The following is a 21,625-nucleotide window of genomic DNA, read 5'->3' as shown; positions in this document are numbered from 1 at the left end:
ATGATGTCATCCCTCCCAGGTGGAGCAGATGCAGTACAAGGACGAGCGAATCAAGCTGATGAGTGAGATCCTGAATGGCATCAAGGTCCTGAAGCTGTACGCCTGGGAGAACTCTTTCAAGGAGAAGGTCCTGGCCATCAGACAGAAGGAGCTCAACGTGCTGCGCAAGACCGCCTACCTGGGAGCGCTGTCCACCATGGCCTGGACCAGCGCCCCTTTCCTGGTAGGCTCAGACCACAGGACCAGAAGCTTTCCATGACGGTGGTTAAAGCTCCATGATCAGCCATGAATGAAACATGAATGTGCTGCAGATCAGGATGAAGCTGCTGAACTGTCTGCAAAACCATATTCAGAAACCTGTGTGTGTCTCAAACCAGACCAGTCTCACTCGCCTGCAGTGCACTGTGTACACAGAAGGACCGTATGTTGTTCTTCACCCCACACTCACACTTAGTTTATATTTTTAGTTATTGAGTTTCAGCCTGAGCCGATTGTTGATTATTATTATTTTTTGGTCATGTATGTTTTCTTTAGACAGGTCTTTGTGTGTATCTGAGCAGCTGCTGATAGTGACATGACAACTTCTCTACAGACTGATGCAGCCGTTTGTCGTTGTGCTTCCAGGTTGCCCTGACAACGTTTGCTGTGTATGTGACTGTGGATGAGAACAACGTCCTGGATGCAGAGAAGGCCTTTGTGTCGCTGTCGCTCTTCAACATCCTCAGGTTTCCTCTCAACATGCTTCCTCAGGTCATCAGCAGCATGGTGCAGGTGGGAGCTCCTCTTCCTCTTCCTCATCTCTTCATCTCCTACCTCTGGTCTGTTTGGTAAATTGTCACTGAGTGTGTGTGTGCTCTCACTTCTTCTCAGGCCAGTGTCTCACTGAAGCGGATCCAGAATTTCCTCAGTCATGATGAGCTGGATCCGGACTCGGTGGACAGGAAGAACACGACCACAGGTAGAGTCAGGGTGGGGCCACATGTTCTTGTTAGTATTTGTACGGTCATAACCTTCACACAGTCTGTAAAGACGTATAATAAAACATGCTGTGTCATTCAGAGTCATCAGTTTGGTGTGTAGGCTCCTGTTTCCGGGGCGGTAGTGAAGTTGCTGTTTTGTGTTGACTCACAGTTCAGGAATGTCTTTTGTCTTATCACAACATACACACAGTCCACACACACCAACACACTGTCACCTCTTAAAGGAAAGATTTATGGGACCTTTTTTGTTCTTCAGAGTTTTCAGTGACTGTTGTCAATGGGAAGTTTGGCTGGGCAAAGGAGGGTCCCGCGGTTTTGCACAGGTATGTCACAGTGCATGTGCACATGTCACGTGTTGTTTACCTGAGGCTGTTTGAGAAACCTGTCGACCGTGTGTTTGTAGCATGAACGTGATGGTGCCTCAGGGCTCCCTGCTGGCCGTGGTCGGCCACGTCGGCTGTGGGAAGTCGTCCCTGATCTCTGCTCTGCTGGGAGAGATGGAGAAACTGGAGGGAGACGTTTCTGTCCGGGTATGACTTCACCTCCTCTTCTATACAACACACTGACCACTGACCAGCAGGTTCATTTTCTTAGCATCTGTCTAACAATGGATGAGCTGAACAATAATACGTAAGGGGACAAAAGCTCCATGGGACATATCAGAAAATATGACTGCATGCTAGCAGCTCTGTATCGTTTTATCAAGTTTTAGAATACAACATAAGACTCAGTGGGTCTCATTCATGAAACATTAGTAAATCTGTGTGTAGATTTGCACATGAAAGTCCATGCAACTAAAACTCTACTCCGGATTTGTGAACCCTACGGGAATCTTTGATTTGATCGTAAGCACGTGTGTAAGATCATGAAGACCAACCCATCGTAAATTGACAGCGCTGCTCCGGTGATCAGCAATTAGCATAGATCTCCGCCCATGAATAGCCATATAAGGAGACCGTGACCACCACATAAGGAGGTAGGTGCATCCTGTTCACCTGCGGCCATGACGCAAACAAGGAAAGAGAGAAAAAAGAGAGATCGGGGATAGAAGTCATTTTGGGTGAAGTGGAGACCAGAAAAAATATTTGATTCTTTTCTCTTAGTAGTGGTGTGACTGGGACAGGTAGATCAAAGGCCTGGAGGGAAGTAACAGATGTAGTGAATATAATGCCCTCGGTTTAAAGAGCAATTGAAGAAGTAAAGCAAAAATAGTTTGATATGAAACATGAAAAAAAATACACAAACCTCCAACAGCCACAGGAGGAGGAAGCTCTTCACTGTCTCGGCTCACTGCTGCAGAGGAGCATGGCAGCCATGCTGAACGACTGAACCAGTCGTCTTTCACAGCTCCATCCAAACCGGTGCCAAGTGTGCATCAGGCGAGCGTCTAGCAACGTGTAGCAACACACGCTTTGCATGGCATATCAGCTGCACATTTATGGAATGAAAGTTGTTCCAGTTGATATCATATATCAGATTATTGTCATCATAAAATGGAGCCTTGATGGATCCTACGTGCTCGTCCGATCCCTAAAACCTGTCCCTCTCCAAATGTTTTAACGTCAGTGTATTGTGGACATAACAGAGAGCAATACAAATTAGAATTGTAATTTTCAACAGTGATATTTCTGTGCATTTCTGAATTTACAGCACTAGCAGTCAGCAGCAGGTGTAGATTTTGTCAGGAAAAGATCATGGCTACTAAAAGATTGATGAATGAACAGTTCGTGCTGCTCATGTTTCATGAATGAGACCCAGTGTGTGTAGCAGATAAAACACACAGAAAAACTGTAAAGACTCTCACACTGAGCTGCAACGAAGTGATTGCACATAATTACGTACTTGTACAGCCTTACCTGGGATCCTGTTTGAAAACACAAGACGGCACAGGGGCTCAGAGCAAATAAACCTCAGAGCAGCAGGATGAGAAATATCAGTGCTATGAGAGAGACGGGACCAGCTGGAAAACACCTGATGGTGAAACAACCTCTAACATTCAGGTTGTCTTAGAAACGATAGCCAGCTTTTACAGCATGTGCAAACAGGTGAATTAATGTCCCAGCAGCATTGACATGTTCTGTGGGATCTGTCTTCAGGGATCGATAGCGTACGTGCCTCAGCAGGCCTGGATACAGAACGCCACGCTGCGGGACAACATCCTGTTTGGGAAACCCTACAATGAGCAGAAGTACAGCTGCGTGCTGGAAGCCTGTGCCCTGACCCCTGACCTCGAGGTGCTGCCTGGAGGAGACATGACCGAGATAGGAGAGAAGGTACAGAAGATGAGCGTCACCTCTTGGTTTAGTTTTCTCCCAGCAGCTCCTCATGCCATTTGTATCTTCAAAGATCTGGTGGTCAGCTGTGAGTTTGCTCCTCTGTCTCCACCCCGTAGGGCATCAATCTGTCGGGTGGCCAAAGACAGCGGGTCAGTCTGGCTCGAGCTCTGTACAGCGATGCTGAAGTCTACCTGCTGGACGACCCGCTGTCCGCTGTGGACGCCCACGTCGCCAAACACATCTTTGACAACCTGATTGGTCCAGAAGGCGTTCTAAAGGGGAAGGTGAGACTGCTGAAACACTATACATGCTAAACTTGGCATGTGTAGTTTACTTTAAGTTCATTTCATCAAGTAAACTTGAGTAAGTAAGTTTAAGTATATTTTCCAAGTTTACTTCATCTATTAATATCAGTGCATTAGTGGTGTACTATTTTAATGCTCTTGGTTCTTCGTAGGTCCATTTTTAGTTTACAAAAGTATACATTGAAGCATACGTTAGGTGTGAGAGTAGTAATCTTTGAGTAGACAATCTTAGTTTTATATCATACTACAAGCATCCTGATGTGCTGGTTATGCACTTCAAGACCCCCTTTTTTTAATAAACTCCTTAGAATTGGTCTGATCTGAAATTTACCAGAGAGGAAATTGTACTTCATCATGACAGCTGGTTGAGATTTGGTGTATTTGGCGTGTTTGTGTTTTTTAAACTTATTTTTGCTGTGTTCCTCCAGACACGTATTCTGGTGACACACGGCATCAGCTTCCTGCCTCAGGTGGACAACATCATGGTGATGGTGGAGGGCCGAGTGTCCGAGATGGGCTCCTACCAGGAGCTGCTCAAACAGAACGGAGCCTTTGCAGAGTTCCTGAGGAACTACGCCCTGGAGGACATCGTGGAGGAGGACGAGGCCATAGGTGGAGCTCTGCTTCCTCCTCAGCTACCATCAGGATGAAGTTGTTGTTTTTTTTTTGAGTTTATAAAACTTTCTTTGTTTCACAGAGATGATTGAAGATGAGGAGTTGTTCCCTGAAGATGCTCTGAGCAACCACACAGACATGGTGGACAGCGAACCAGTGATCAATGAGGCCAAGAGGAAGTTTATAAGGTAACAATTCATTTTGCACTTTCTCTGAATTATTTTTGTTTTAAAAGACTAAAAAGAAGAACTTCATTTAGAGAACCATGACTTTCAAGTTAAATATTTTTTAAAAGAAGTAAAACCAGTTCTCCCTCATGAATTGAACAAAGCTATTGTAACATTGAGTAATGCACAGGGTTGTAAATCACAAGTTCCATCACGATACGATATTTTATAGATATAGATTCTATGGAGCAAGATTAGATATTTGTCGATATCACAAAGTCTGCCACGATACAATTCCTATTTGATTCGATTGAGGGATCAGTGATGGATATGAGATGATATTATCTGATCTCTTCTATTCATATCAAACCACAAAAGCAACTAAATATCATTTTATTCAAATTTAGATGCTGATTTTTTCATTAAATGTAAGCCACAATTATTACAATTAAAGGAAATAAAGATGTGAAATATTTCAGTCTGTGTAATGAATCTATATAATATATGATATATAGATCCATTGCAAAGTTTCACTATTTGAATTGAACTACTGAAATAAATGAACTTTTCCATGATATTCTTATTTATTGAGATGAATGATGAAACCTTTGTAGCCGTAAGGCGAGGCCATTCTATTTGTATAGTGCGTTTTTACAAACAGTTTGTAACCCAATTACAGCTGCCAAATGATCCAAATGATGGGGGTTCTTATGTAAACGAATGAAAGAAAAACTTCACAGTTCACACTGATGTTGTTCCTGCCTCTTTCCCACAGGCAGATCAGCATCATCTCGGCAGAGGGAGAGAACCCCAGGTGTCGCTCGGTGAGGAGACATGGCTGCAGCCAGAGAAAACACTCAGAGCCATCGGATAAGAAGAAACCACAAGAGGTGGAGAAGCTGATCCAGGCAGAGACGGCTGAAACAGGCAGGGTCAGTACACCACATCTGTTTTCCAACCTCCATCAGGTTCAGGTTCCTTTATTTGTACACCTAGGTAAGTTTGGTTTGCAATTGAGAAGAGAAAGCACAAAGCCTACATTCACATAGTCTCAGACATCATATCCATACAGGATTAAAACTGCTCCAGTGCTAATCACAAATGGTAAATAAGTATTAAATACCAATAAAAACATCTAAACTACCAAATAAATAGATGCAAATAATATAGGCTTCAACAAGGTCTTGTGCAAATTTGCAATTTAGCAGCCTATCAGTGTGATGGCAGCTAGAGAGATCACTGATCCTGCAGGTTTCAGATTCAGCACTGAACATGACAATGTGAGTGGAAACCTCTGGGTCTAATGGGATCTTCAAACTAAAAACTTATTTTACTTTGTAACTGTGACCTTCCTCTCCATCTATCCACCTTTTTCCGAACATCAAAAACGTAAGCCGGTTTTGCTCTTCCGATGTGGAATTGGTAGTCACTGTAAATGCATGGATTTTTTTTTTTTTTTTTTCAATGAAAATCTGTAAAATGCATGGATCATCACACCAGCTTTTAACAATGGATATCACACAAATGGACATCCGCGTTAAAAGCCAGCGTTAATAGATCCATGTGTTTACTGTAACTATGACAACGACTGAAAACCATGGAAACGTAACATACAATTCCACCAAAGCCGTCAAAACCGGCTTCTGGTTTTGACCACAGATCACGTTCAGAAACTTGTGGATACTGCAACACTACAATCCCACATCAATGATACGAATACAGTTGCAGTTGTCATGACTGCGCTCTCCCTCCCCGCCAGGTGAAATCTAAAGTGTACCTGGAGTACGCGAAAGCAGTCGGTCCCCTGCTGTCAGTGCTCATCTGCTTCCTGTACGGCTGCCAGAGCGCCGCCGCCATCGGAGCCAACATCTGGCTCAGCAAGTGGACCGACGACGCCTCAGACAGAAATCAGACCAAGGAGAACGTTCATATGAGGGTGGGGGTGTACGCAGCACTGGGCATCGCACAGGGTAAGAGACCGTTGCGTCTTTTTATGGATTTCTTCTTGTTGTGTAGGATGTTTTGGCCGCTTCTCCAGGTTTAACCACGGTGCCGAGGTTAATACGAGCTCTGGACTCGGTGTGGTGCACATGCTGCCTGTCTTGTTTCCATACAGTGAGCTCAGTGGAGACCAGGAGAAGCAGCTGCATATCTGATAATTAATGTTTTGTCGTTGTGACGCGTGTGACTCGTGTTCCTTTTCAGTGAGCTGCTCATGTTTTACTTTCAGGACAGATCTGTTGGCCATCTCTGTCTTCCCAATCCCGTAATAAATAAACCTTCCTCTCTGATATCTCTCCTCCTCCTCCTCCTCTTCCTCCTCCTGTGGTTCACCTCCATCCCAGGTATCTTGGTCATGATCTCCTCCTTCACTCTAGCCATGGGAAACATCGGCGCAGCGCGGAAGCTGCACTTTAACCTGCTGTCCAACAAACTTCACACGCCCCAGTCTTTCTTTGACACCACGCCTATAGGACGCGTCCTCAACCGCTTCTCCAAGGACATCTACGTGATCGACGAGGCTCTGCCGGCCACCGTGCTCATGTTCCTGGGCACCTTCTTCGTTTCTCTTTCCACCATGATCGTTATTGTTGCCAGCACGCCGTTCTTTGCCATCGTCATAGGGCCGCTGGCTGTCATATACGTGTTTGTCCAGGTACTCCCAGGAGAAATGTGCTCATGTGCCAGACTTCCTCCGTGCTCCTCTTTCCTTTGTCACTCTTCCTGTTCCTGGAATGGCATGTAGCTTGCAGCTTGTTAACCCTTCAGTTTGGCCTTCTGTTTCTCCACAGCCTGTGGTGGTGTACTGTACGTGACGAGGGTCTGCCGTTGACATTTTCTTTATTTTTCAGTCGTAGCTTCACTTTGCTCTCTCTCCGCAACTGAAGCACTTCCTGTCCCGCAGCCTGCCGCCACACCCTTCCCTAGACTCGCACACATCCACATGGTCACATGGAGCCACACAGCCCTGCTCCAGTCTGCACACAAAACCTTGTTTCAGGGATTACACCAGTCATGTGGTTTAATGTTTCTGAAACATGGATCAGGTCTTTACTGAGCGTTACTCACATTTCTCCAAATTTAATGTAATCCCCTTTGTCTGTTTATTTTTAGTCAATTTAATAGTTTAATTTAATCTCAATCCCACTGATACACAAGTAGATTCTCCTGTATCACACCTGTGTGACTGAAATCCAGTCAAAACTGCATCTAGATGCGGTTTTGACTGGATTTCAGTTGTCAGTCTCAATGTTATTGTGTCTGTGGTTTCATGTCACATCATATAAAAGATGCGCAGGTTTTAAATCTTAGGAAAAAGAGAGCCCTGGAGCTGGATCAGTATACTGTAGGATCAGCTGAGAGGAAGCTGGGTTTTTGTGTCTTCAGGATAAATTCATACAGTGGAGTCTAAATGTCTTCAACACCAACACCTCTCTCCAAACTCACCTCCATTTCTTAAAATACAAGTTACAGAAATGAAAATGTGAAGAGACACCTGGTGAGAGATTGAGTCAGGCTGGATGGGCTCTGCTACTTCTCTGGGTGTGTTTCATGCACTGTGGCCCATCACTATTACACCCATATTTGAATTCTTTATTTTGCTGCTACAGTATTTCACATTGGTGGAATCTCACTTTATTGCCAAACTGGACACAGTGCATCTCTGTGTGCACGTGTGTGTGTCACCGGCCAGTCTCACCCTGACTCTCAGTTTGGCTGATGTTTGTTTCATGCAGTGTGAAGTGGAGATGTGTGTGTTGTTCAGATATTTGATCATGAAGGTAAAGGAAATGTTTTTAGTCTAACAGAAGCTCCACCAGGTGGCAGGAGTGAACCATGAGTAATGTGGGCGCCAATTAGTTTTGACCTGTGAACGTTTAATGACAGGATGAGAATGCAGAGCCTCTGAAAACATGAGATAAACTGAACTCTTCACTGTCACTACATGCACTGGTGCTGCAGGCGGTTTTCCTCCCTTCCTGTTGCATGTAAACGTTACTGCAACCGACCACAACACATCGAGGGAGAACACTCTGACGTTACATTGACGTACACTTTCGCTTGAGGAAGTGGAAGGGATGAAACCTACTGGAGCTACAGTATTAGGTGGCTCACTTTGGACTGTTACAGCCAGTTTGATGGGCTGGTCAATAAGAAGCCATTGGCAGGTTTATCTTTTTTAACTCCTGCAATTCCTTTTTTTTTTTAAGTCACTCCTCGCAGCCCACTGGGATTTGTCGGTCTGAGCCTGGTTGATAAAGAGGAAGTCTGTACAGACACAGACAGTCCTCTCTACTTTTGAATGATGTTTTGAGCAACCACGTGTCAATTTAGTAGTGTAGCAAAAGTCTGAAAAGTGATCCTAAAGACACGTCTTTGTGTTCAAGCGTCAAAGTTCAGTGTGAGTTTGAAGGTCAATTCCGGGCAAATTCAACTCGGGGCTGTATTTTCCTAACATTTTAGGTCTAAAAGAAGGAATCTGAAGATTTTCAGTTTAATTGCTCCTGTTTTGCGGTAGTTGTGTCTGTCCCCGCATCGCCACGGCAGCAATGAATGGGAGCGGATGCAAGTTCCGCTGTTTAGGCTGTTTACATCCCTCAAAGCCATAATTTTTTTTCCACAGACAGCGTCAGATGGCGACTCAAACATGCACCGAGAAGTTTATTTACGTCAAGCAGGCCGACATGTTTGTAAAACTAGATCTAATTCAAAGTCTCATGCGAGACCCAATTGACGCACTCGGTGTGTTTATGTGCAGACGGAAGCTCCCATTTGTGTCATAAACACAGGAATATCAACTCTTGACTTGCTTGAAGTAAATAAACTTCTTTGGTGCATGTTTGAGTAGCCATCTGACGCTGTCTGTGCAGCTTTGAGGGCTGTAAACAGCCTAAGCAGCGGAACTTCCATCCGCTCCCATTCATCGCTGCCGTGGCGATGCGGGGACAGACACAACTACAGCAAAACAGGAGCAATTAAACTGAAAATCTTCAGATTCCTTCTTTTAGACCTAAAATGTTAGGAAAATACAGCCCTGAGTTGAATTTGCCGGGAATTGTCCTTTAACTGTGAAACAGCAGACATGACGAGTAGCTGCTAATCCTTTTAACGCAGGTGTTGTGTTGTCACGCTTGACCCCTCCACTCCCCCCACCCCCTCCCCTCTCTCGCAGGTGTGCTCTTGTTGGTTAACTGCCTGTTGTGCCGCGCCTACAGTGTGCTGCGGGCGGCCAAGCTCACACACTACAACCTGCTCCAGGGGGTCCTGCGAGCTCCGCAGGCCTTCTTCGAGAGCACCCCCACTGGGCGGTTGTTGAACCGCTTCAGCAAAGACATCGATGCTATAGACTCCCACATCCCAGAAAATATTGACATATGGATGCGCACTTTCTGGTACACACTGAATGTGCTGCTCATATGCTCTATCCTCACCCCAATGTTCCTCATAGTCATAGCCCCATTAATGGTGTTCTATTGGTGGGTTCAGGTAAATTGGAAACAAGTCTGCTAACTCATTAATACAACATGCATGTCTGAGAGTGTTGTGGAGTGTGTGCTGCTTGACTGTTGCATGTGGTTGGAGTGGTGATCACGGCTGTAGAGGGGTAGCTGCAGTAGAGGTAGAGGTAGCTGTTGAGTCTGTAGTGATGAGTGGTGCTCGGTAGGATTCAGAAATGACTAGTCAGGGTTCTAACCCCGAGCTTCTTGGATCACTAACTTTCTACTGGATTTTCGGCTTATTTGTGTTATGTGAAAAATACTCAAATTTCATGAATTTTTACTTAAGCAATGCCAAATTGTATGGCCTTAGAGGAGTGAGATGCTTATTTTTAATTGTATATGAGCAAGATGGGTCAAATAATATTGGCCACTGTCTTCATGACAGACAGAGCTTGGATTTTTTGAGCCCAGCCCATAGGAGGTACCAGAAATACACCAGGGAAGTGTGTTCCTCAGAAAACTGGTGGATAGAATTTCACCACATTAGTTATACATGTTCTGGGGCATCTGTCAGCCAGTATCTACTGTAAAGTGCCATTTTGATTGATGAGTGGGTGTGGTTTGTCAGTCAATATATGCCATTCTAAGCCTTTGCTCAGTTTGCAGTGAGCTTGAATGAGCCAGATACATAAAAAATCTCATCATAGCTTCATACAAAACATGACATCAGTTGGCCATATGGTTAAAGGCTGTCTTTGCCATAACATAAGTCCAGTCCAGTAGCCTTCAAATTTAATTTACAGCAACAAAGTCCATCTGTCCATTGTTTTTACCCCTGGAGCCAATCCCAGCTGATATAGCCTGGACTGACATATAGAGACAAACAACTCAGTGTGAGTCTCCTTCCTCCTACTGCACCTAGTGTGCACCAGTCAACCTAATGTGCATGTTTTTGAGCTGTGGGAGGAAGCCAGAGACCCGCGCAGACACACGGAGGACAGGCAAACTCCACAGACAGAACCTAGGTCCATCTGTCTGTACCACCGTGCCGGCCCATTTTTTAGCCAGTCTGCCTTATTGGTTAAAAGTGGGCAGCCTCTGTCTGTTGAGAACAAAGGGGTTAGAGCCCTCAAAATGCTACTAACAGCTATAATGTAATTATTATTTGATTCGATAACACTTAATTTGATCATTTTTGGTTAACGGTGATTTTGAAAACTACTTGGAGGCAGAGCTTCTTTGGAGACAGAAATAAATTCAGTTGTTAGACAGTCTTTTATTCATATCAAGTCAGAAGAGACCTGCAGTGATGTGAGTGGAGCTTCCATCACTCCTCAGCTCAAAATCTGCAGCCACAGTTGCAGGTTGTTTCAGTCTCTGAGCAGCTCTGACCTCTGACCTCTCAGGGCTTGACAGCAGCAGTTTTCATGGTGGTGTTTGTAGCGTTGAATCTGATACTGATACTCAGTCAAATTCAAATCCCCACACTAATTTTTCTAATGTGATCAATATGGTTTAAAGATGATGCTGATGCTTGGTGAAGAGCTGGTGAGTGTAGGTGAAGAAAAGGGTCGTGGGATCTTGACCTCTAGGTGCTACAGCTCTGGTTAAGGGGAACTCCACTCATCTTTCTCCTGGAGCTCGGCTCCCTCATCTAGAGTGCTGTGGTTGTGTTATGTAGTCTGTGAGGCTGGGGGAGTTTTCAGCCTTAGTCACAGTTTTTGAAAGGCTCCAGTGTTTTTAGAGCTTTCTGAGAGGAAGTAAAAGTCAGATTCTGTCAGCGCCTAGTTTTGACAATCTGTGTCTTTGTGGTAGAGTTTGCTTTTAGACCATATCACATTTCTAAGCCTCCTCCTCCTCCATCATTTTCATAAGCGTGATTTTAGTATCTCATTGGTTCTCTCAATGCACAGAAGCTGTTTTTTTCCTGCAAGAACTGAGATTATAAATGTCTGTTCTTCTGGAGTGCTTCAACATGGTACAACCCCAACTACTACCACAGGACAGAAAACAGTTTGTCATAATCACAGATCTGCTGTCTGCAGGAGCCTACACATGCATAGGATTCAATCCCAGCCCACACTGGTCGCGGTGGGCTAACACCCATCAAGGACCAGAGTCTACCACAGAGCCAACATAGAGACAGTCAGCCACGTGTGGGCACTTCTTAGAGTAACCTAATATGCATGTGTTTGAAGGAAGAGTGTCCACTCAGGTCCCGTGGTGGTGTGTGTAGTGCCGAAACAAATCCAACCAGATTCACACCTGACAGAGTCATGCTTTCCTCTGCATCAGTGATCAGACTCACATCACACTGCCCTTCAGGGTTCCAGACTAACTTTTGTACGAGGAGCACAGTGGCCCCTAACTTTAAATTTTAGGCGTGCAAGCTGAAAATTTAAGGGCGTAAATCGACTTGAAAGGCAAATATTTACATTTTCTTTTTATTCATGATCCTTGTAGCAACCCAAAATGTAATAACAGCCAATAATGTAATAACTTTGGCCATTTTAAATGTAGTAAAGCCAACAGCATAATAACTTGTCAATAATGTAATATTAATTATTACATTATTGGCCTTGTATTATAAACCCCTTTGAAAGTGGAATAACTGGTTTCATTATATATGTATCACTAAAGATAACGCAGAAATTCAAATGTTTCACAACTGTGACATCATCTTCCCTGAAAATAAAACAAACATGTAGTGATACATACAGTATATTATTACATTATCGACTCCAGTTATTACAATGTCAAAAGTTGTTTTTTTTAAATAATAGGCCAATAACGTAATAACCAGCAAATAATGTAGTAATTTATTCCATTGTCCAAAAAAAAGTTATTACATTACTGACTTAAAGCAGAAGTAAGCGATCCGGTCGTTTTGGCTAATGCTGCGTTCCAGGCAGGCTTTTGAAACCGTAAATTACAGCTTCAAGTCACGACTTACGACTTTGTAGCGTTCCAGGCAACCCGCAACTCGCGTTTCTCCGACCTGATGCCTGTGAAAGTCACTATAACGGCCACTCGTGTTTTTCCGACCCGTGAACTCGTACCAGATCGAACTGGTACGACTTCACAGGTCGAAAAAACACGAGTTACGAGTTGCCTTGAACGCACCATAACGTCTTGTCAGCCGATGGAGTTAGCAGCCCCCGCCCTCGTCATGGATCTATTGGTCCTCGTCCCTACGTCACCACATTCAGGCGCATCCCTTGGCTGCACACACAGCCCTTCATGCCGTTCTCTCTCCTCATTGGATAAAACTTGTAGGATACAAGAAAAGTTTTCTCCTCGGCTCAGAGCAGAGCAGAGTGACTGACAGACCCGTGTTTCGGTCCAAACACTCTATGTAAGTGATTGCTGTCGGAAGATATAACTATTTAAGACTTATATTAACACAAAAATATCGCTTACTTCTGCTTTAAACATTTAATTACGTTGCAATCCTCACACACATCGGCCTGCCACCTGTAATGACAGATTCCAGATTGTTTGAGTCGCCCCCTCCATGTTTCACACTGGCTGCACATGTGCGAGTAGATGAAAAATGTACTTGCGCACTCTGGAGCCGTGCCTTTCAATACTCGATTGGTATTCGTGCAACTAAGCAAACAACTGCACCAGCATGGTGTGTACAGACCAGTGTTAGGGTTGGAGATTGTTTGTGATATGGAGGTAAAGGTCTTGTCTAAACAAAGATTGTATTAGCGTGGACACGGCATTAGCTTGTTGGACAGATTACTGTCTTATGTCTGTGCTTCATGGTATTTTCACTTCCACACTCCCCCACATGTGTGAAAGTGGCTAAATTCCTGGAGTGCCCCTTTACCAGAGTGGGTAGAGAGCAGTCGAACAGTGGAGTTCAGTCACACACCTTCAGGACTGGAGCACTAAACACACTGCACGCTGCTCATTCCAGAGCAGAGATCCATGAGGCGTTCAGGGTCTGTGTTCACTACTTTGACACTAACCTGACTTCCTAGTGACGAATATTAACATGCTAACACATCTCATATCATTCCTATAGCTTTTGTCATGTCATCCACCCTGCATGGCCAGTGTCTTTCCTGCATCATTTGTCTATACTCACATGCACATACTGTTGGTACTCAGGGAAATGGATCTGCTGCTTCAAGCTTTAACATTTTCAAAATACCTCAATATTGTAAATCTGACATACGATTTCATGAAAAACAAAACACCTGCAGTCTAAACGTGGAGGAAGTTGTTATGAAATACTGCCTTACAATGTTTTTTTAATGATTATACCTAATTTTAACTTTGTAAGTCTGTGCAGTGTAAGACATTCCTGAGGTGAATGCAGGTGAGCTGATTTGCACGTAGGCATGGAAATCGCCACCTGTGAGCAGCTTATGTAACATTCGCTGGCTCCCTGTCAAGCATCATAAGAGAGGAATATCAAACAAACCCTGCAGGTGCTTTGTTCAAACAGGCTCTTTCTGACTCTGAGTGCTTGCGACTCTGTATGTGTGTGGGCTCGTCTGTGTGCATCTTAATGATTTTTTGAATATCTGAACATCTGTGTAATGTTGTGTCTTCTTCGTTTAAATTGTTTGTTTTTTCTTCCCCCCCCCCCCCCTCAACATCTGTAGAGATTTTACGTTGCCACGTCTCGGCAGCTAAAGCGCCTGGAGTCGGTCAGCCGCTCTCCCATATACTCCCATTTCTCTGAGACCGTCACTGGCTCGAGTGTAATCCGAGCCTATAGCAGACACTCTGCCTTTGTTTTGCTGAGTGATATGAAAGTGGATGAGAACCAAAAGAGTTACTACCCGGGTATAGTGTCGAACAGGTACGTGTGCTGTTTCAGCTCAGCAGAACAGCTGCTGTGTTCCAGTGATGCTCTCTTCTTCCTTTGTCTCTTTGGACAGTCCCTGGTGTAATGATGAAAGAGGAAGAGCTTGACATTTTTGGGAAACATCATCTTCACTATTTCAAACTGCCAGTCATTTCAAACCAGTGGCTGAGTAAAGAGGGTGAAAGAAAACGAGAACATTTCCACACTGGGACACAGCTGCTGACACCACACTCAACAACCACACAGCAGATTTTCACAGCCTCACACCACAGTGCATACACTCACATTCTGCAGGTGAATGTGATCTATACAGTAGCTGTACTTGAAGGGATAGTTCAACATTTTTTGCAAATTGGCCCATTGCCATAATCGCTATAGTCAATAGCAGTAGGTTCGTTACCTTTATTTGTCGGTGCAAGCTGTTTTTAGAACGGCGGAGCAGAGCCGCAAGCTGCTCAGAGCTACACTACGGAGGCTCATGGTTTCCCTCATCAAACTCATCAAATACACAATCCAACAACTCCAAAACTCTCTGGTGGACAAGTTGTGACCTGCACATTCACCACGCTATGAGATAATAATGTAACGTTATGAGACAGAGTTGTTTTCAAGGTAAATTCATGCAAAACCGCTGATGCACGTTGCCTTCAGGGACAGTTTTTCAGCAAGCAGACTCTGTATTTACCTTGAAAACAACTCTGTCTGGTAACGTTCTGTTATTATCTCATAGCGTGGTGAATGTGCAGGTCACAACTTGTCCACCAGAGCGTTTTGGAGTTGTTGGATTGTGTATTTGATGAGTTTGATGAGGGAAACCAAGAAATCCCATTAGCCTCCATAGCGTAGCTCTGAGCAGCTCGCGGCTCTGCTCCGCCGTTCTAAAAATAGCTTGCACCGACAATTAAAGGTAACGAACCTACTGCTATGACTATGGGGGTTATGGCAATGGGCCAATTTGCCAAAATGTTGAACTATCCCTTTAAGACTTTACTTTACTTGACTTGTTTTTTGAGGTCTTTTCCACAGCAGACATTTTTGTTATTGCAGGAAAAGAACAGAAACCATTACTGGCTGAGTGATGATTCTGTTCTGTGTGTCTCAGTATCAAGGCCATCTGCTATGTTATTGTCCCTTTGCTGGAGAGAAGAGCCTGTAATAATTCATTCAGACATTTCACGTAAAGGCCAAATCAACAGATGTCAGTGAAAGGCCACGGTTAGAAACGTGTCACTCAGTGCTAATTAATCTTATTCAGCATGTTTGTTCTCCTGTGATTGAGAGCATGTAGAAGCAGTCTGTGCTGGTGTCAGACCTCTCGTCACCTGTAGCTGCTCTGACTCTTCACGCAGGTGGCTCGGGGTGCGTATTGAGTTCATTGGGAACTGCATCGTTCTGTTTGCTGCTCTGTTTGCTGTGAATGGGAAGGACAATCTGAACCCCGGGCTGGTGGGTCTGTCCGTGTCCTACGCTCTACAGGTATGGCACGCACACACACAGTTTCATCTGCATACATTAAACAATTTAATGCTGTACATAGCAAAAGATTGAGCTGCTGAAGTGGGGTTCATTTACTCTGTTTGTATGATAACATGACTGTAAAATGTAACAGGTGTGTTTAAGCCATCAGCCCTGTTCCCAGGTGTGACATGTATCTGCCAAACGCCTCTGATAGGATGAGCAGCAGACAGAAACACAAAGTTTGTCACTAGCAAATGAACATTGAGTTTCTCTGAATTCAAAGAAATTCCTTTTAAAACCCCTGAAAACCCTGAAGCTCAGTTTTTCTGCATTACAGGACGTATACATTGATGTTAGGATTAGTGATGCCTATAGAACATTTCATATATATCTCTATATGAAAATAACCAGTTGACATAAGATGTTTTTTCATTTTTGCTTTTATTATTTTATTATTAGTTGCGGTTGTTAGAGTGAAGATGGACATTCAGAGTATTGAGAATAACAACCCTCAGGTTGAATTATCAGTGCAACCCACTACCACTTTACATCACATTTTCATAAACCATCTTCTAATCATCACTTCCTGTCCTGATCCACTCACAGACTGTTCTGCTTTCCTGGTTTTCACAGCGCCTCAGTTTTATTGTAAACATTCAGAAAATGTGTTTTAGATCACTATTTTTTTTTCTGAAGGAGGAAACCAGACCCTTCACCAATTATGTATCTTTCTTATCAGTTATGCTAACCAGGTCCCCATGAAATGCATTCCTTCACAACAGAACAGTAACCCAGATAACATCCATGATGATGTAAAAACATGGGATGGGGCCCTGAAAGAGTCTCAGGCCCGGCAACCTGGGAATGTCCTCAGTTTTGTTGTTATATTTACAGCCTGTTGTGCTACCTAAATACTGTTTACTTTTGATTATTTCAACTGTTTATCAACTATTTGCTTTTTGCTAACTTTTTCAAATATGATGTACTACTGTGTATTATTATATAACTACTGATACAAATCCCCCTTTAAAGGATCTGTGTAAAGCCTGTATTGGTTTTGTAGGTGACCATGTCTTTGAACTGGATGGTGCGAATGACTTCAGATCTGGAGAGCAACATAGTAGCAGTGGAGAGAGTGAAGGAGTACTCTGAGACCAAGACGGAGGTATGTTAAGAAGAATGGTTCCTCTTTTTCTAAAAGCCACAGAAATTCCTTTGCAAACTTTGCATGTTTTTGCTCTCAAACTTAAAACAGTGTGTTGGCCCTGAGCTGCTGTAAAAATTAGGAATTTACTTACAATCTGAAAAAGTTGTCCTGCTGCCAAGTCTTGTTCTTAAAAACATGACCTATAAACAATAACTAGATCCAGAAATATCAGACTCCCTGATGCCAGCATGGGCCCCTTGTTACCTAAGGTAAACAGGGCTCTTGTACTGTGCACCGTGTACTTTCTCAGCTCATTCACAGTGAGTGCCATTTTATAGCTGCTGTAGTTGTTAATGAAAGCTGCTTTTTTCAGAGTGAGTGTGAAACGCCAAAGCAGGTTAATGAGGTGTTCACAAAGTTTTCAATGTCTTTCTTCCAGGCCCCCTGGGAGGTGGAGGACAAGAAGCCGCCTCCCGAATGGCCCATGGAGGGCAGCGTGCAATTCCAAAACTACAGCGTCAGGTACCGAGAAGGACTGGACCTGGTGCTGAAGAACTTGACATTGAGCGTCAAGGGAGGAGAGAAGGTCAGCGGTGTGGTGGTGTGGAGAGATGCCCGACTGAAGGATCACAGGCCGAGACACTGATGGGGTCCGTGTGTTTTTGTCGTGCACAGATCGGTATTGTGGGTCGAACAGGAGCAGGAAAGTCCTCCATGACACTTTGCCTGTTCAGACTGCTGGAGGCGGCAGCAGGAGAGATCACCATCGACCAGGTGAAGATAGCTGAGATCGGTCTGCATGACCTGCGCTCCAAACTCACCATCATTCCACAGGTAACAACACACACACATACACATTCCTTAAAAGGTGTGGGAGACTCACATGCAAATGTACATGCATTGAATGTATTAAAAATATCTGGAACCTATTGGAAATTAAAACATTTAAATGCATATATGTGTAAAAAGTCTGTAAATGTAAAAGACAGGGTGTTTCTGGGTGCTCTGCCACATTGGGACTAAACTGTGTAATTAGGTGACGTCATTTCTTTACTTGCAATTCACTGTTTCCTGCAGACCTCCGCGTATGCCTCCACGGTATAAAGTTGGTAAACTACAACTGCGAACAGCATCGTGTCAAGCGACTAAGTAAATAAACTAACAATGTTTATTTTAGTGTAACTTTAGTATATTTATTTGACAGCATTAGCGCGTTCATTCAGCAAAATGACTATTACTCTAACACTAGTTTGGGTCCACCGCGCTTCTCTTCTTCCGTATCCAAGCCAAAGCTGTCGAGGACGCACATGCAGCGTCATTTGACGTCACAGTACCAGGAGTGCACGGGAAAACGGACCCTGAATTGCAGCGCATTATGCAGCACACAGCCTGTTCAAGGCAATGGAGAGATACGTGGGTGGGCTCATAACTCATTAGCAGTAAAAAAAAAAAAATAAAATAAAAACTTAAAATGCATCCTGCCCCAAGTTCCTTTAAGCTCTACTTAAGCACTTATTTTACATCATGTATTTGTGTTGTCTATGTTTATTTATAATGTTATGAATGAGTGAATGTCTGGTTGTTGTTTTTATGAGTTACTGGACAATTTCGATTTTTCCTTCGGAGGATGAATAACGATCTATGTTATTATGTATTTATACATTAATACAGACATATTTTAATTCCATGAATATTTAGTAATGCAACTGACATCATTGCTTACTGATATAAAGATAAAATAAGACAAACTGCTTCCTGATCCTGGGGGACAGGATGAGCCATGACAGAGTCCCTGTCTCTTAGAAGCTTGTCCAATCAGGTAACAAGAGCCTCAGCATATGGCAGCTGCTGTCAAGTAAGAAAAGACCCAAATGAACACGAAGCAGAGCGAACAGAGAGTGACACCCAGGCTGATGATGAGACTGTGAGGCTTCAGACAGACGCTGGTATCAAAAGTCTTTTGAAGACATGTGTTCATCTGGTCTGGTGTGTGTCTGTTCTCTGTCTCAGGAGCCTGTGCTGTTCTCGGGGACTCTGAGGATGAACCTGGACCCCTTTGACCAGTGTAGCGAGGAAGAGGTGTGGAAAGCTCTGGAACATTCTCACCTCCACAAGTTCGTCAGCAACCAGCCGGCCAAGCTGGAGCTGGAGTGTGCAGAGGGAGGAGAGAACCTCAGGTGGGTCTGTGGGACGAGGACAGACAGTCCTGGTTTGAGGTGGTGGGGCGCAGACTGAGTGGCAGGATGTGACGTGCTGTGTGCTGCTCTGTCTTCAGTGTGGGTCAGAGGCAGCTGGTGTGTTTGGCTCGGGCTCTGCTGAGGAAGACCAGGATCCTGGTCCTGGATGAAGCTACTGCTGCTATCGACCTGGAGACGGACGATCTCATTCAGTCCACCATCAGGACTCAGTTTGAAGACTGCACCGTCTTCACCATCGCACACAGACTCAACACAGTCATGGATTACACAAGGTGAGATCTGTGTATACCTGCTATTAAAACTCTAGGTAACACTTTACTTGACGCCTATCTCTATAACACATTATAACCATACTTATAATGAGGTATAATGCAGTTATAACACTGTATAACTATAGTTATAAAGACTCATAAATGATCATAATGCTTCATAACAATAATCATAACACACTATAAGGCATTTTATCTTGACTTATAAGGTCAGGTATTATCATACGTTATAATTGTTAGTAACTGGCTGACGATGCCCGCATCGATAATGCATTATAAATATAGTTATAATGTGTTTATAATTGGCTTATAAACTTGTATAACTATCTTTATAAACACTCATAAATCACATAAGACTTTATAACAATAAGCATAACACATTATAGAGCATTATAAGTCTATTATAATACTAAGACCTTATAAGCCATTATAAAATGCTCTATAATGTGTTATGCTTATTGTTATAAAGCCTTATGATAATTTACGAGTGTTCATAATGATAGTTATACACGTTTATAAGCCAATTATAACACATTATAACTACATTAATAATGCATTATCGATGTGGTCATTGTCAGTGAGTTACTAACAATTATAACCTATTATAATACCTGACCTTATAAGTCATGATAAAATGATTTATAGTGTGTTATGATAATTGTTATAAAGCATTATGATCATTTATGAGTGTTTATAACTATAGTTATACAGTGCTATGACTGCATTATAACTCATTATAAGTATGGTTATAATGTGTTATAGAGATAGGCGTCAAGTGAAGTGTTACCAAACTCTATATAAACATGTGATTTACTTTCACAACCTCTAAGATGTTGACAGCAGACTAACAGTGCATTATAGGTCCATGTTTCCAGTACTCATCTTCTGTCAATACACACACAACACGTGAAAGGCTCTGCCGGGTGTGTCCTGTTCTGTCTGTGCACCTGAGTTGTGTCCTCTGTCCCCCTGCAGAGTCCTGGTGTTGGACAAGGGAGAGGTGGCAGAGTTCGATACTCCGACAAACCTCATATCAAAGAGAGGAATCTTCTACAGCATGGCTAAAGATGCAGGACTGGTACAATAAACCGCCCGTTTGTCCCAACGTTGCAAACGAAGCCTCGACAATCAGTTTGTATTTCAGAGCTGGCAGTGGAACTGAATGTTACCTCCATGTGCAGTCGGTATATTTACAAGGTTAAATCTGAACTCCTTTTGGTCAAGCTTGGAACAGTCAACCGTTGCTAGCAGTTGTTCGTACGTTACAACATGTGAGTGACTGTGGTGTCCTACAAGGCAAACAGTCCTTTTGCATTGAAAAAGGACTAAACAAGCCATATGTGCAAGTGCTGGTTGAACCAAGCCAGCTCTTTAGTGCCTTCTGCCAGTGGGACGAAGAAGCCAGTGAATGTTTCATTTTCTAATCAGCTTCAAAATAAACAACAAAAAGGAGGAGTTTTTTTATTTTATTTTTTCTACCAGAGAAAACTGTGCCACTGTACTTTCCTCAGACAAAAATAACATACACTTTATGATAAACCCACTTATTTTTGTACCGTACCTTTATTTAAGCCGCTTTTTCAAGATTTTTCTCAAGGAGTTTGCTCAGTTTAACATGTGATTCTTCTGTGAACCAAATTTGTAAACACTTGAATTCTGTACCACCAAAATATTAAATATGATAATGCTTTTATTAAAAAAAAGAAAGGAAACTGTGTGTGCTGTCATGTCTACCAAAGAGATGAGGTGAGGTGAAGTTGCATTGTGGGAACTGTTGGATCTGAGTATTCGGAGTATTACAGCTAGACCATCAATAGACGTACAGTACAGTCAAACTTCACTTCTCATGGACTGAGTTAATAACACTTATTCAGAGATGGACAGAGTACTCGACCCCAGTACTTGAGTAAGAGTACAAATACTACTCACTGTTGAATCTATTCA

General features: G+C 43.3%; 1 protein-coding gene across 2 annotated transcripts in view; it reads left to right on the top strand.

Moving 5' to 3' along the window:
- The window catches only part of abcc3 (ATP-binding cassette, sub-family C (CFTR/MRP), member 3), a 51,847-nt gene extending 30,454 nt beyond the window's left edge, over positions 1 to 21,393 (top strand). Inside the window, exons 12-31 of one of the 2 annotated variants that reach the window (XM_085761818.1) lie at positions 20 to 223; positions 625 to 771; positions 871 to 958; positions 1,237 to 1,303; positions 1,384 to 1,510; positions 3,077 to 3,253; positions 3,373 to 3,540; positions 3,990 to 4,173; positions 4,259 to 4,364; positions 5,119 to 5,275; positions 6,103 to 6,313; positions 9,517 to 9,830; positions 14,404 to 14,603; positions 15,959 to 16,085; positions 17,131 to 17,232; positions 17,654 to 17,800; positions 17,890 to 18,048; positions 19,225 to 19,391; positions 19,490 to 19,684; positions 20,657 to 21,393. In XM_085761818.1, the coding sequence (XP_085617944.1) occupies positions 20 to 223; positions 625 to 771; positions 871 to 958; positions 1,237 to 1,303; positions 1,384 to 1,510; positions 3,077 to 3,253; positions 3,373 to 3,540; positions 3,990 to 4,173; positions 4,259 to 4,364; positions 5,119 to 5,275; positions 6,103 to 6,313; positions 9,517 to 9,830; positions 14,404 to 14,603; positions 15,959 to 16,085; positions 17,131 to 17,232; positions 17,654 to 17,800; positions 17,890 to 18,048; positions 19,225 to 19,391; positions 19,490 to 19,684; positions 20,657 to 20,768 (3,159 nt within the window). In that variant the 3' untranslated portion in view covers positions 20,769 to 21,393. Of the gene's footprint in view, positions 1 to 19; positions 224 to 624; positions 772 to 870; positions 959 to 1,236; positions 1,304 to 1,383; positions 1,511 to 3,076; positions 3,254 to 3,372; positions 3,541 to 3,989; positions 4,174 to 4,258; positions 4,365 to 5,118; positions 5,276 to 6,102; positions 6,314 to 6,688; positions 7,000 to 9,516; positions 9,831 to 14,403; positions 14,604 to 15,958; positions 16,086 to 17,130; positions 17,233 to 17,653; positions 17,801 to 17,889; positions 18,049 to 19,224; positions 19,392 to 19,489; positions 19,685 to 20,656 lie in introns of both variants that reach the window. The other variant, XM_085761819.1, reaches the window with a different exon arrangement.
- The last annotated feature ends 232 nt before the right edge of the window (positions 21,394 to 21,625 follow it).

The sequence above is a fragment of the Trachurus japonicus genome, chromosome 19, assembly GCF_045865225.1.
Source record: "Trachurus japonicus isolate A0001 chromosome 19, Traja_1.0".
NCBI lineage: Eukaryota > Metazoa > Chordata > Actinopteri > Carangiformes > Carangidae > Trachurus > Trachurus japonicus.
This window is presented reverse-complemented; position numbering and strand designations above follow the sequence as displayed.